Raw genomic sequence first — 15475 nt, 5'->3', positions numbered from 1 at the left:
TCGGCTAAGGTCAAACCTACCCATCCCGGAGAACCTCCTGAAAACAATAGAGGGGGAGAAAGTGAGGACGTTCAAAGAGCAACAGAAAGAAAAGCAAAAGTACTACTATGACAGAGGAACACAAAACCTACCTGAACTCCACACTGGTGACCAAGTAAGGTTGAAAGACAAAACAAACACATGGACTCAGAAGGGAACTGTCCTGAGTGAAGTTCAACCAAGATCATACACCATTCAGACAGATGAGGGTGCTGTTCTGAGAAGAAATCGTAGGGATCTTCTCATGGGACCAGCCACAGCAGGTCAAGAGACTGATACTGTTGAACAACCTGATCACACAGCTGAGAACACATCATCTGAGGCAACAACTCAGATTCAAGGGCAATCAATCAGAAAATCCTCAAGACACGTGAAGCCTCCTGAGAGACTCATTGAGCAAATTTAAGGACTATTGTTATAGAAGGAAGCAATGTTATCTTATTCTTTCTTCAAGTTCTAGTGTATTGACATATTTCATGTGAACACACAAAGCAAGGTTAAAAAACCTTGATCATGATAATGATAATGTAAGTTCATTAAGTGTTACAGTTAAAATGCAGATTAATACAAAGAAAACATGTTGTTAGTTCAAAGTAAAATACCTTTGTTTTAAGGAAAGGAGATGTAATGATATCAGCAAATAGAGATGGTATTTGCCTGTTCGATTATGGTGCCTTAATAGCATGTTTGCAGGTATTGATTACTTATGCCTGACCAGCAGAGATCATGTGGGAGACAAGCAGTTTGGGTTTAGTTTCAGTTTCATTTAAGATGCATCACTAGCTTGATGTCTCCTGTAAATGCTGTTAAAAGAGTTGAACAAGACTTTAGATTAAAAGACATTCTCTTTCATAAATGTCTCGTCATTGAACCCACAAAGAAATCAATACAGACCACAGAAAACTTTTGATCATAGAGGGCATCACAGCTGTGAACATTTTAAAACTATGGACAGTGGCTCGATAGTCGTAATTTCAGTCCAGTTTCAATCCATAAATCCACACCAACAGTTGCATCATCTTAATTGACCACAATGAACCAGGCAGCAGCCCCCGACACACAAAGGTTAAGAGCAGCCAGTACACAATCACGGTTGTGTTTGACTAAAACCTTTTCAACAGTGTAAAAAAAGTGTCAAAAATAAAGCCTTAAAAAGCCAGTTGCATCTGTAAAAGCTGAGTGTAAAAGCAGCAGGAACCCTGCCTGATTCTCTCTCTGTTGGGCACTCAACTATTGTCAGAAGTGGCATAATCATGTCGATATGAAGCTCGTGAGGAGCATAAACATCAGCAGAGACCTGTTGGGCTGAATGACTTGTTTCTGTGTCGTAAATAGCAATCTATGTAATGTAATAGTACATAACTAAATATTATTGTGTAACATCTAAATATATTATTAGTATATACAGTAATGGTTTGCAGTTTTGACGTTAAGGGGCTCTGAAGAATAATAGCTTGTTTGTACGGTTTCTTTAACAGCTGACCATGCCAAGCCCAATGCCTGAGTACCTGAATGTACATTACATCTGTGAATCTGCCTCCAGACTTCTCTTCCTCTCCATGCACTGGGCCAGATCCATTCCCGCATTCCAGGCCCTAGGGTAAGCCCTGCAATTCACTCATTTTTCCCATCAAACTCAACGGCTCAATGCTACAACTGGCGCCAAACTACCAGGCCTGTTCTTCCACACAGCGTGCTGGGGAGCGGTTACTGAGTGACAGTGTGAGGGAGCTGGAATAACATCAGCCGAGATACAGTCAGTAACACAGGGCGCTGGGGGAGAGGGGTTACTGAGTAACAGTGTGAGGGAGCTGGATTAACATCAGTAGAGATACAGTCAGTATCACAGGGTGCTGGGGGTGAGGAGTTACTGAGTCACAGTGTGAGGGAGTTGGATTAACATCAGTAGTGATACAGTCAGTAGCAGGGTGCTGGGGAGCGGTTACTGAGTGACAGTGTGAGGGAGCTGGATTAACATCAGGAGAGATTCAGTCAGTAACACAGGGCGCTGGGAGAGGGGTTTCTGAGTGACAGTCTGAGGGAGCTGGATTAACATCAGCAGAGATACAGTCAGTAACACAGGGCGCTGGGAGAGGGGTTTCTGAGTGACAGTCTGAGGGAGCTGGATTAACATCAGCAGAGATACAGTCAGTAACACAGGGTGCTGGGGGAGAGGGGTTACTGAGTGACGGTGTGAGGGAGCTGGATTAAAATCAGTAGAGGTACAGTCAGTAACACGGCGCTGTGGGGGAGGGGTTATTAAGTGACAGTGCGAGGGAGCTGGATTAACATCAGTAGAGATTTAGTCAGTAACACAGCGTGCTGGGGAGCGGTTACTGAGTGACAGTGTGGGGAAACTGGATTAACATCAGTACAGATACAATCAGTAACACCGGGTGCTGAGGGTGGGGTGACTGAGTGACTGTGTGAGGGAGCTGGATTAACATCAGTAGAGATACAGTCAGTAACACAGAACACTGGGGGGAGAGGAGATACTGAGTGACGGTGTGAGGGAGCTGAATTAACATCAGTAGAGATACAGTCAGTAACACGGCGCTGGGAGAGGGGTTACTGAGTGACAGTGTGAGGGCACTGGAATAACATTACTAGAGATATAGTCAGTAACACAGGGCGCTGGGGGAGAGGGGTTACTGAGTGACAGTGTGAGGGAGCTGGATTAACATCATTAGAGATACAGTCAGTAACACCGGGTGCTAGGAGAGGGGTTACTGAGTGACTGTGTGAGGGAGCTCGATTTACATCAGTAGAGATAGAGTCAGTGACACAGCGTACTGGGGAGCGGTTACTGAGTGACAGTGTGGGGAAGCTGGATTAACATCAGTACAGATACAGTCAGTAACACCGGGTGCTAGGAGAGGGGTTACTGAGTGACTGTGTGAGGGAGCTCGATTTACATCAGTAGAGATACAGTCAGTGACACAGGGTGCTGGGAGAGGGGTTACTGAGTAACAGTGTGAGGGAGCTGGATTAACATCAGTAGCGATACAGTCAGTAACACAGGGTGCTGGGGGAGAGGGGTTACTGAGTGACGGTGTGAGGGAGCTGGATTAAAATCAGTAGAGATACAGTCAGTAACACAGGGCGCTGTGGGAGAGGGGTTATTGAGTGATAGTGCGAGGGAGCTGGATTAACATCAGCAGAGATACAGTCAGTAACACAGGGCGCTGGGTGAGGGGTTACTGAGTGACAGTGTGAGGGGGCTCGATTAACATCAGTACAGATACAGTCAGTAACACAGGGTGCTGGGGGAGGGGTTATTGAGTGACTGTGTGAGGGAGCTGGAATAGCATCAGTAGAGATACAGTCAGTAACACAGGACACTGGGGGGAGAGGAGATACTGAGTGACGGTGTGAGGGAGCTGAATGAACATCAGTAGAGATACAGTCAGTAACACGGCGCTGGGAGAGGGGTTACTGAGTGACAGTGTGAGGGGGCTGGAATAACATTACTAGAGATATAGTCAGTAACACAGGGTGCTGGGGGAGAGGGGCTACTGAGTGACAGTGTGAGGGAGCTGGATTAACATCTGTAGAGATACAGTCAGTAACACAGGGTGCAAGGGGAGATGGGTTACTGAGTGACAGTGTGAGGGAGCTGGATTAACATCAGTAGAGATACAGTCAGCTACACAGGGCGCTGGGAGAGGGGTTACTGAGTGACTGTGAGTGAGCTGGATTAACATCAGTAGAGATTCAGTCAGTAAAACAGCGTGCTGGGGGGCGGTTACTGAGTGACAGTGTGAGGGAGCTGGATTAACATCAGTAGAGATACGGTCAGTAACAGGGTGCTGGGGAGCGGTTACTGAGGGACAGTGTGAGGGAGCTGGATTAACATCAGTAGATATACAGTCAGTAACACAGGACGCTGGGGAGAGGGGTTACTGAGTGACAGTGTGAGGGAGCTGGATTAACATCAGTCGAGATATAGTCAGTAACACAGTGTGCTGGGGGAGAGGGGATACTGAGTGACTGTGTGAGGGAGCTGGATTAACATCAGTAGAGATACAGTCAGTAACACAGGGCGCTTGGAGGAGAGGCATTACTGAGTGACAGTGTGAGGGAGCTCGATTCACATCATTAGAGATACAGGCAGAAACACAGAGCGCTGGGGGAGAGGAGTTACTGAGTGTCTGTTTCGAGGGAGCTGGATTAACATCAGTAGAGATACAGTCAGTAACACGGCGCTGGGGGGAGAGGGGCTACTGAGTGACAGTGTGAGGGAGCTGGATTAACATCAGTAGAGATACAGTCAGTAACACAGGGTGATGGGAGAGGGGTTACTGAGTGACAGTGTGAGGGAGCTCGGTTTACATCAGTAGAGATACAGTCAGTGACACAGGGCGCTGAGAGAGGGGTTACTGAATGACAGTGTGAGGGAGCTGGATTAACATCAGTAGAGATACAGTCAGTAACACAGGGTGATGGGAGAGGGGTTACTGAGTGACAGTGTGAGGGAGCTCGATTTACATCAGTAGAGATACACTCAGTGACACAGGGCGCTGGGAGAGGGGTTACTGAGTGACAGTGTGAGGGAGCTCGATTTACATCAGTAGAGATACAGTCAGTAACACAGGGTGCTGGGGGAGAGGGGTTACTGAGTGACAGTGTGAGGGAGCTGGATTAACATCAGTAGAGATACAGTCAGTAACACGGCGTTGGGAGAGGGATTACTGAGTGACAGTTTGAGGGAGCTGGGATAAAATCAGTAGAGATACAGTCAGTGACACAGGGCACTGGGGCAGAGGGGTTACTGAGTGACGGTGTGAGGGAGTTGGATTAACATCAGTAGAGATACAGTCAGTAACACAGTGCGCTGGGAGAGGGGTTACTGAGTTGACAGTGTGAGGGAGCTCGATTAACATCAGTAGAGATACAGTCAGTAACACAGGGCGCTTGGAGGAGAGGCGTTACTGAGTGACTGTGTGAGGGAGCTGGATTAACATCAGTAGAGATACAGTCAGTAACGCAGGGCGCTTGGAGGAGAGGGGTTACTGAGTGACAGTGTGAGGGAGCTCGATTCACATCATTAGAGATACAGGCAGTAACACAGGGCGCTGGGGGAGAGGAGCTACTGAGTGTCTGTTTTGAGGGAGCTGGATTAACATCAGTAGAGATACAGTCAGTAACACTGGGTGCTGGGAGAGGGGTTACTGAGATACAGTGTGAGGGAGCTGGATTAACATCCGTAGAGATATAGTCAGTGACACAGGGCGCTGGGTGAGGGGTTACTGAGTGACTGTGAGTGAGCTGGATTAACATCAGTAGAGATACAGTCAGTAACACAGTGCTGTGCAGCGGTTACTGAGTGACAGTGTGGGGAGCTGGATTATCATCAGTCGAGATACAGTCAGTAACATTGGGCGCTGGGGAGCGGTTACTGAGTGACAGTGTGAGGGAGCTGGATTAACATCAGTAGAGATACAGTCAGTAACACAGGGCGCTGGGGGAGCGATTACTGAGTGACAGTGTGGGGAGCTGGATTATCATCAGTCGAGATACAGTCAGTAACAATGGGCGCTGGGGAGCGGTTACTGAGTGACAGTGTGAGGGAGCTGGATTATCATCAGTCGAGATACAGTCAGTAACATTGGGCGCTGGGGAGCGGTTACTGAGTGACAGTGTGGGGAGCTGGATTATCATCAGTCGAGATACAGTCAGTAACATTGGGCGCTGGGGAGCGGTTACTGAGTGACAGTGTGAGGGAGCTGGATTAACATCAGTAGAGATACAGTCAGTAACACAGGGCGCTGGGGGAGCGATTACTGAGTGACAGTGTGGGGAGCTGGATTATCATCAGTCGAGATACAGTCAGTAACATTGGGCGCTGGGGAGCGGTTACTGAGTGACAGTGTGAGGGAGCTGGATTATCATCAGTCGAGATACAGTCAGTAACATTGGGCGCTGGGGAGCGGTTACTGAGTGACTGTGTGAGGGAGCTGGATTAACATCAGTAGAGATACAGTCAGTAACACAGGGCGCTGGGGGAGCGATTACTGAGGGACAGTGTGCGGGAGCTGGATTAACATCAGTAGAGATACAGTCAGTAACATGGTGTCTTGCGTGCTTGCGCTAATTTGGGCCCTGATACTGTCAATCTCTAATTGTCAGAGTTCTATACTTTCTGACCATTGTTCACTCAAATATGTAACATTCTTAGAGCAATGACTGAAGTATAAACCCCAGACTTACTTTAAAACCAGTGTGTCACTTTTTTGGGACTGTTCCCTACATGATTGAGAAGGGGATTTGTTTTAATTGATGTGATGATATAGGTGTAAGATCAGATTCATTGTTCAAACAGTGAGCTGGCAGAAATATATATGCAGCTGGTCCCTGGGCTGAACACCAGATCTCCAGTCTTTACTGACAGCAGTCTGTTTACTGTTGCATGTTATGTTAGCTCTGAGACAATGTCATTGATTAATGCTTGCTGCGAGCTCTCTGCTGTCATTATGATAGAATGGGTATGGATTCAGTTTGCCTGCAGCAAGACTTGGCTGAATAGATATTCTGGCACTGGCGTTGATTGGCGGCTTGACAGACCAATCCTTGACACCAAGAGGTGAACGAGCGATCAGAGGACAGTCTTTATTTTCTCTCTCCCTTTGAACAGGCACCTGAGACAGAGGGTGTCTCTTTGTAGGCAGTCCTGGAGTTTGAGAGACTCTCGGCCCAGGTATGAACATATCGAGCCTGTAATAAAGGAAGTTAGGGCTAATGAGTTCACGAACAGCCAACGTCTGAGTGAGTTTAGCCTATAATAGGGGCAGGGGCAGGTGGTTTGTTAATTTATGATAGGAGCAGTGGTAGAGAATCGGTTGAATTAAACGAGAGAACTCTGTTGTGTTCATCCATATATTTCATGTATATTTCAGTTTGTTTGTTTAAAATCAGCCTCGTGTCACGATAATGGTTTTCAGTGGGGCTCCTGTAAGGGCACGAGGGTGCCTACACAAAGTTGTATTATCTAGTGCTCCCAACAAGTCGCGCTGTTGTTTCAGTAGATATTAGATGGTAACCGCAATGTCCTGGTCGCTCTCGAAGTTCGCTTACAGGAGTGAGCAGTAACTCTCTGCCTCTAGGATACCTCCTGTCCACCCGCCAATTTGTCACAATAACCTAGACTGAAAAGACGGTTACCAAATCATTTTTTGTTCATAAATCTCACTGGTACCCTTTCCCTGACACTGAGAGCTCTTACATGTCTAATAGAGCACATTATGAAAACCTCTGATCAGATGAGGTGGGAAGATTCTGGTGGAGTGGTTTATAGAAGAGAGACCAGGCCGGACCAGAATATGTTTTATCTCCTGTGTGGATCAGAGTATCCCGAGGACAGCGGAGGTAATTCCTGTCTTTCAGGGCTTGGCCAGAGGGGCATGTCACCCACCTGTTACAGAACCTGCCCGCCAATCCGCCCCACTGGTTTAGTGTCCAAGCCCTGAAGATGAAAATGACCACCAAACTCTTCCTCCCGCACAGGAGCAAGTCTGCATGTTGATTCCCAATCAATTGCCTGTTTTCTGAGTTGGATATATTTCTCAAGGCTAAAGGGATCAAGGGGTATGGGGAGAAAGCAGGGACCGGGTACTGAATTTGGATGATCAGCCATGATCGCATTGAATGGTGGAGCAGGCTCGAGGGGCCGAATGGCCTACTCCTGCTCCTATCGTCTATGTTTCGATGTTTCTGTCGCCACTTTCGCTGATGCATTCAGCCCTGGCCTGCTCCAGGGTTAAGCCGCCGATTGCCCTCTCCACCCTCAGTAGCCAATCGTCATAGCTGGCCTGCCGTATTGTTTATTCTCAGTATCCTGGCATCAAGAACACACTATGGGCAAAAGTATCACAATCTCTTTAATAATCATAGAAAGTTGGGACCGGGGCAGTTAGAGGCAACAAATATGAAGCAAGCAGTGGGCTGCAGGAGATCTCCTGCTGCAGCGCTCGAGGGGAGGTGCTTGCGAGGCTGAAGGCCCAGAGTGCTCCAGGAGTTGTAAGGAAGGTGGGCAGGTGTCTAGACACTCACTGGGTGAAGCTCAGTGAGTGGAACTGGGTAGGCCATGGGGCCGAAGATAAACATTGTGTGCAGAAAATGACCTGGAAGGACAAAGTAATAAAAATGTTCAAATATATGCACTTAAAAATATAAATAACAAATTAAAATGTAAAACTCAGGCCAGAAAAGCAAGATGGCGGCCAGAGTTAGACATCAGCACCACCTTGTGGCCAGAGCCTGCACCTACATCCTTCAGGAGCTCGTGAGTGCAGCGTTACAGGAGCTGGTACACAGGGACATCCCAGTATAGCGGGCACTGCTTCTCCTCGGATTCCAGAGCTCTTCCACCAAAGTTCCAATGCCAGAATCTCTGCGGAAGGTTTACATGGGCAGTTTTAAAGAAAGAAAGCCTTGCATTTCTCTCGCGTCTTTCAGGACCTCAGAATGTCCCAATGCGCTTTACAGCCAGTGAAGTACTTGCGAGTTGTCTCTGTTGTAATGTGAAAAACTATGAAGTTTAAATATTGACACAACGGTGTGATAAAAATCATGAAGGCAGTTTCGGAAGTCCATGCATATAAAAGACTTTTAATAAGGTAATAGGATATTATAGTACCGCATACAATGCTGTATATAACTGTAATAATACTTAACACCTATACCATATTTAACACTGCGTGTATAATATATCTAATACTTTGTCTAAAAAATGTATATAATATATACAATGTATATTTGCTGCCTATATTGCTGTATATAGAAAGAAAGAACTTGCATTTCCACTGTGCATTTCACCACCTCAGGACGTCTCAAAGCACTTTACAGCCAATGAAGTACTTTTGAAGTGTAGTCACTGTTGTAATGTAGGAATACTCTGTAATACTGTATATAATATTTTACAGAGTATGCAGAACTATGTATGCTGTATATAATGCATATACTGTATAGTAACATACTCTGCCTTATACTGCATATACAATACTATAGATCAGAATACTTCCCCTGTACTGTACCAATAAATGGTTCATGCCATTGCTCATGGTCAGGGGATGAATTTAGGTGGCAACTAAGTCGGGACGAGACCTCAGAAACTAGCTCCACAGGCCAGAGCATGGAACTACACTGTATCAGTGGATTTGGTAAAATTGAATGTGAAATGTTGATCAAACCATTACAATGGTAAATATTGATAGAAAAACGTGACCCAAAATGGTGACAACAGGAAGTTAGCATTGTGGACAGGATGTGTGCACCTTTGTAAGATTTTCAGCAACAACAGCTTGTATTTATTATTGCACAATTAATGTAGAAAAATGTCCCAAGGTGCTTATAATATATAGCACTGTATATATACTGAACCATACTAGTGCTTTGCCCACAGAAAATCAGGACAAATCTATTTTCACTGGAGTGTTGCCCAGATCATGGGTTGAGGTCTCTGGAGTGGGAGATGAACCCACAACCTTCTGCCTTAGAGGCAAGAGTGTTACCCACTGAGCCACGGCTGGAAGCTCTCTAAAGAGGTTAGAAATAAAGCAAAATTGAAGAGGGCAAATGGGGACTATAGGTTTGCTAAAAATGAGAGAATATGAGAAAATAAGGAAAGCGGTTAAGAGAGTGATATGGAAACAAAGACCTCACAAGACAAAAATCTCACAAGATATCAAAAGAACAGTAAAGTATTCTGCAGATATCTGAGTGAAATGAGAATTGTTAAATGAGAGGAAAGTGAGTTCGTGGAGGAGAAACAGAGATTGGTGGTGATTGAACAAGTACATCATTCCGTGTGTACAAAGGATGAGGACATTGGGGAGGAGGGAAATCCTGAATTGGTTAAAAGTGAAATAAAAGATACAATAAATAAAAGGAATACATCTTTGGATCCTGAGGGAAAGGGGAAAGAGATGGAGATAGTGGGGTGAATTGCCTCGCTGTTTCCGGCACACTCACCGTGTGTAATGGGAACTTTCTGTGGGATAAAGTTGGGTGGAAGGATTTCTCACCCATTTCCACTTTTAAACTCGCACTTCTGCGGCTCTCCTGCAACCTTCCCACTAAGTCACCTTTGAGTCTGTCAAAGCCAGAGGCAAAGGCAGAGGACCTCCAGGCCTCCTGGCATGGGAAAACCACTGCACGTGGGCTGACTTCCATAGAGTTCAATGAGGGCAGCAGTTATCAACAGCGGTTGCTGCAGGCAGAGGAAGGAGACTGCGATCTCTCGGTTCAGAATTCAGGGCCTGGCACAGGAGCTGCTGTTCTGAGAGACGGCCACATCAGGCAGCTGGGACTCTGGATGGGTTGGTCTTCATCATAGATTTACATATTATTGCACAGAATTCCTTATTGGACTTATTAGTGACTATCTTGTATTTATGGCCCCTCGTTCTGGTCTCACCCACAAGTGGAAATATCTTCTCTACATCTACCCTATCGAACCCTTTCATAATCTTAATGTCCTCTATCAGGTCACCTCTCAGTATTCTTTTTTTCTGGAGAAAAGAGCCCCAGCCTGTTCAATCTATCTTAATAGGTATAAATTCTCAGTTCTGATATCATTCTTGTAAATCTTTTTTGCACCTTCTCAAATGCCTCGATATCCTTTTTATACTACGGAGACCAGAACTGTGCACAGTACTGCAAGTGTGGTCTAACCAAGGTTTGATACAAGTTTAACGTAACTTCTCTACTTTTCAATGCTATCCCTCTAGAGATGAAACCCGATTGCTTGGTTTGCTTTTCATGGCCTCTGTCGCTACTGTTAGTGATTTGTGTATCTGTACCCCTAGATCCATTTGCTTCTCTACCCCATTTAGACTCTTATTTTCCAAGGAGTACGTGGCCTCCTCATTCTTCCTACCAAAATGCACCACCTCACATTTATCTATATTGAAATTCATTTGCCAATTACATGCCCATTCTGCAACTTTATTAATGTCTTCCTGTATTTTGTTGCAGCCCTCCTCTGTATTAACTATACAACAATTTATTGTCGTCTGCAAATTTTTAAACTGTACTTCTGATTCCCGAGACCAAATAATTTCTGTAAGTTGTGAACAACAGTGGTCCCAGCACCAATCCTTGTGGAGCACCACTTCCTATCTTTTACCAGTCTGAGTAAACACCTTTAACCCCATCTCTGTTTTCTGTTTGTCGCCAGCTTGCTATCCATTCTGCTACATGTCCCTGACTCCACATGTTCTGATCTTGGTCATGAGTCTACTGTGCAAATAGCATAGATATATTTAAGGGGAAACTCAATAAACATATGAGGGAGAAAGGAATAGAAGGTTAGAAGCAAAAGACAGGAAGGAGTAAAACAAAGGTGGCAGTCAGAGAAATCAAGGGTTTAATCAAACATGGCCACAGTAAATAATAATTCTAAAAGGTCTAAGAGCGTTTAAAAAAGGCTTTGTGTCTTAATGCGAGGAGCATTCGTAATAAGGTGGATGAATTAGCTGTGCAAATTTAGGGAAACGAATATGATATGATTGGGATTACAGAAACGTGGCTCCAGGGTGACCAAGGCTGGGAACTCAACATCCAGGGGTATTCAATATCCAGGAAAGATAGGCAAAAAGGAAAAGGAGGTGGGGTAGCATTGCTGGTTAAAGAGGGGATTAACACAATTGTAAGGAAGGATATTAGCTCTGATGATGTGGAATCTGTATGGGTAGAACTGAGAAATACCATGGGGCAGAAAATGTTAGTGGGTGTGGTATATAGACCCCCAAACAGTAATGCGGATGTTGGGGATTGCATTAAAAGGGAAATTAGAGAAGCGTGCAATAAGGGCACAGCAGTTGTCATGGGTGACTTTAACCTACATATAGATTGGGCTAACCAAATTAGTAACAATACTGTGGAGGAGGAATTCCTGGAGTGTATACGGGATGGTTTCCTGGACCAATATGTCAAGGAACCAACTAGCGATCAGGCCATCTTAGACTGGGTATTATGTAATGAGAAAGGATTAATTAGCAATCTTGTTGTGCGAGGCCCCTTGGGTTGGAGCGATCATAATATGATAGAATTTTTCATTAAGATGGAGAGAGAAGTAGTTGACTCAGAGACTAGGGTCCTGAATTTAAATAAAGGAAACTATGATGGTATGAGGCGCGAGTTGGGTAGGATTGATTGGGGAATGTCACTCAAAGGGTTGACGGTGGATAGGCAATGGCAAACATTCAAAGATCGCATGGATGAACTACAGAATTTGTTCAACCCAGTTTTGCATAAAAATAAAACAAAAAAGATGACTCAACCGTGGCTAACGAGGGAAATTAGGGATAGCATAAGATCCAAGGAGAGGACATATAAATTGGCCAGAAAAAGCAGTAAACCTGAGGATTGGAAGCAGTTTAAGATTCAACAAAGGAGGACAAAGGGATTAATTAAGAGGGGGAAAATAGAGTATGAGAGTAAGCTTTCAGGGAACATAAAAACTGACTGTAAAAGCTTTTATAGATATGTGAAGAGAAAAAGATTGGTGAAGTCAAGCGTAGGTCCCTTGCAGTCAGAATCAGGGGAATTTATAATGGGGAACAAAGAAATGGCAGACCCATTAAATACATACTTTTGTTCTGTCTTCACAAAGGAGGACACAAATAACCTCCCAGAGATGTCGGGGAACATAGGGTCTAATGAGAGGGAGGAACTGAAAGAAATCAGTATTTGTAGGGAAATGGTGTTAGGGAAATTGACGGGATTGAAGGCCGGTAAATCCCCAGGGCCTGATAATCTGCATCCTAGGGTACTTAAGGAAGTGGTCCTAGAAATAGTAGATGCATTGCTGGTCATCTTCCAAAATTCGATCGACTCTGGAACAGTACCCATGGATTGGAGGGTAGCTAATGTTACCCCACTATTCAAAAAAGGTGGTAGAGAGAAAACGGGGAATTATAGACCGGTAAGCCTGACATTGGTAGTGGGGAAAATGCTAGAGTCCATTATAAAAGATGTAATAGCAGAGCACTTGGAAAGCAGTGACAGGATTGGACAAAGTCGACATGGATTTACAAAAGGTAAATCGTGCTTGACTAATCTACTGGAATTTTTTGAGGATGTAACTGGTAAAATAGATAAGGGAGAACCAGTGGATGTGGTGTATTTGGACTTTCAGAAGGCTTTCGATAAGGTCCCGCATAAGAGACTAGCGTGTAAAGTTAAAGCACATGGGATTGGGGGCAAGGTATTGACTTGGATAGAGAACTGGTTGGCAGACAGAAAGCAAAGAGTTGGAATAAACGGGTCTTTTTCCGAGTGGCAGGCAGTGACTAGTGGGGTACCGCAGGGATCGGTCCTAGGACCCCAGCTATTCACAATATATATTAATGATCTAGACAATGGAACTAGATGTAATATCTCCAAGTTTGCAGATGACACAAAGCTGGGTGGGCGTTTGTGCTGTGAGGAGGATGCCGAGAAACTCCAGTATGATTTGGACAGGTTGGGTGATTGGGCAGAAGCATGGCAGATGCAATATAACGTGGATAAATGCGAGGTTATCCACTTTGGTGTCAAAAACAGGAATGCAGATTATTATCTGAATGGCAATAGATTGGGAGAAGAGGAAGTGCAATGAGACCTGGGTGTCCTTGTGCACCAGTCGCTGAAGGTAAGCATGCAGGTGCAGCAGGCGGTTAAGAAGGCAAATGGTATGTTGGCCTTCGTAGCGAGAGGGTTCGAGTACAGGAACAAAGATGTCTTGCTGCAGTTGTACAGGGCCTTGTTGAGACCACATCTTCAGTATTGTGTGCAGTTTTGGTCGCCTTATCTGAGGAAGGATGTTCTTGCCATGGAGGGAGTCCAGCAAAGATTCACCAGGCTGATACCTGGGATGGCAGGAATGACGTATGAGGAGAGAATGGGTCGATTGGGCTTATACTGGCTGGAGTTTAGAAGAATGGCAGCACGGTGGCATAGTGGTTAGCACTGTTGCCTCACAGCGCCAGGGACCCGGGTTCGAATCCGGCCTCGGGTGACTGTCTGTGTGGAGTTTGCACATTCTCCCCGTGTTTGCGTGGGTTTCCTCCGGGTGCTCCGGTTTCCTCCCACAGTCCAAAGATGTGCGGGTTAGGTCGATTGGCTATGATAAATTGACCCTTAGTGTTAGGGGGATTAAATACATGGGGTTACGGGGATAGGGTGGGATATGTGTCGGTGCAGGCTCGATGGGCCGAAATGGCCTCTATCTGCACTGTGGGGTTTCTGTGATCTGTGATTCTGTGAATGAGAGGGGATCTCATTGAAACTTATAAAATTCTAAGAGGACTAGACAGACTAGATGCAGGAAGGATGTTCCCGATGGCTGGGGAGTCCCGAACCAGGGGTCACAGTCTAAGGATAAGGGGTAAGCCATTTAGGACAGAGATGAGGAGGAATTTCTTCACCCAGAGAGTGGTGAACCTGTGGAATTCTCTACCACAGAAGGCAGTAGAGGCCAATTCGTTAAATATATTTAGAAAGGAGTTAGATATATTTCTTCAGGCTAAAGGGATCAAGGGATATGGAGAGAAGGCAGGGACAGGGTACTGAATTTGGATGATCAGCCATGATCTCATTGAATGGCGGAGCAGGCTCGAGGGGCCGAATGGCCTACTCCTGCTCCTATCTTCTATGTTTCTATGCTGATAGGGTGAGATTCCATCATCAAAGGAAACTTTGTCATCATCTTCATCATCATCTTGCTGCTCCTGTGCTCATATAGTGATCTGCTAGAAAGGAGGGTAGAAGCTAAGAATGAGCGAGCATCACCCCTTGAGTTAAGGAGACAGAGCAAGTGGATAGAAGTTTGTGTCTGTGAGGTACTTCACATGGTTGCCAAGGCGACAATGGAGGTACTCAGTCAGTAACCTCGGGTGAGGGGCTTACAGGTGGGGAAGCGCCCTCTGGGAACCTGCCTTTGGTGAGCATTGTACCTCCACAAGAAGATGGAGTGAATGAGGGTACAGCGGGCTGTTGAGGAGTGTGTGTCCAGTGGAGTGGGAGCTGTGAAGCAAGAGATGTGTGGATGTTATATAGAATTCACTGTGATTATCTACACAAACATTTTTGCAGCCTTCTGCACATGCGCGCGGTATCCCGGAGCCATGCGTGCGCATTACCCAACAGTTGCGGCCTGTAGTGGGCCACGCATTCTTCAGCTCTGTGGGAGAAGGTCACTGGATCTGTTGGTGGCCTGGGGGGGAGAAGAGAGAAGATCGAAAGGGGAGAGAGGGAGGGAATCGGAAGGGGGAGAAGGAGAGAGAGAAGGGGGAAGATAGAGGGAATCAGAGGGGGGAGAGGATCGGAGGGGAGGGGAGAGGAGGTCAGGAACCTGGGGGCGGGGTGGGTAAGAAGGTCAGGAGTTGGGGGGGGGAGAAGATCAGGAACCTTGGTGGGGGGGGTAAGAAGGTCAGGAACTTGGGCGGGGGGGGAG

The 15475-nt window shown here is 45.9% G+C and overlaps 3 protein-coding genes across 3 annotated transcripts in view; 2 read left to right on the top strand and 1 right to left on the bottom strand.

The window, feature by feature from the left end:
• Positions 1 to 13386, top strand: part of LOC147110820 (nuclear receptor subfamily 2 group C member 2-like) — a 136058-nt gene extending 122672 nt beyond the window's left edge. Inside the window, exon 7 of the mRNA XM_086002215.1 lies at positions 1518 to 13386. Within this exon, the coding sequence (XP_085858341.1) occupies positions 1518 to 1643 (126 nt within the window). The 3' untranslated portion in view covers positions 1644 to 13386. The remainder of the gene's footprint in view (positions 1 to 1517) is intronic.
• The window catches only part of LOC147110818 (FYVE, RhoGEF and PH domain-containing protein 5-like), a 1561072-nt gene that overhangs the window by 140788 nt on the left and 1404809 nt on the right, over positions 1 to 15475 (bottom strand). The gene's annotated exons all lie outside the window — the stretch shown is intronic.
• Positions 8252 to 15475, top strand: part of LOC147110819 (uncharacterized) — a 101258-nt gene continuing 94034 nt past the window's right edge. Inside the window, exons 1-2 of the mRNA XM_086002214.1 lie at positions 8252 to 8320; positions 9783 to 9976. Of these exons, the coding sequence (XP_085858340.1) occupies positions 8252 to 8320; positions 9783 to 9976 (263 nt within the window). The remainder of the gene's footprint in view (positions 8321 to 9782; positions 9977 to 15475) is intronic.

The sequence above is a fragment of the Somniosus microcephalus genome, chromosome 11, assembly GCF_052327205.1.
Source record: "Somniosus microcephalus isolate GS21.2 chromosome 11, FLI_Smic_1.0, whole genome shotgun sequence".
Classification (NCBI taxonomy): Eukaryota; Metazoa; Chordata; class Chondrichthyes; order Squaliformes; family Somniosidae; genus Somniosus; species Somniosus microcephalus.
The sequence above is the reverse complement of the archived record's forward strand: the minus strand, read 5'-3'. Positions and strand labels throughout refer to the sequence as shown.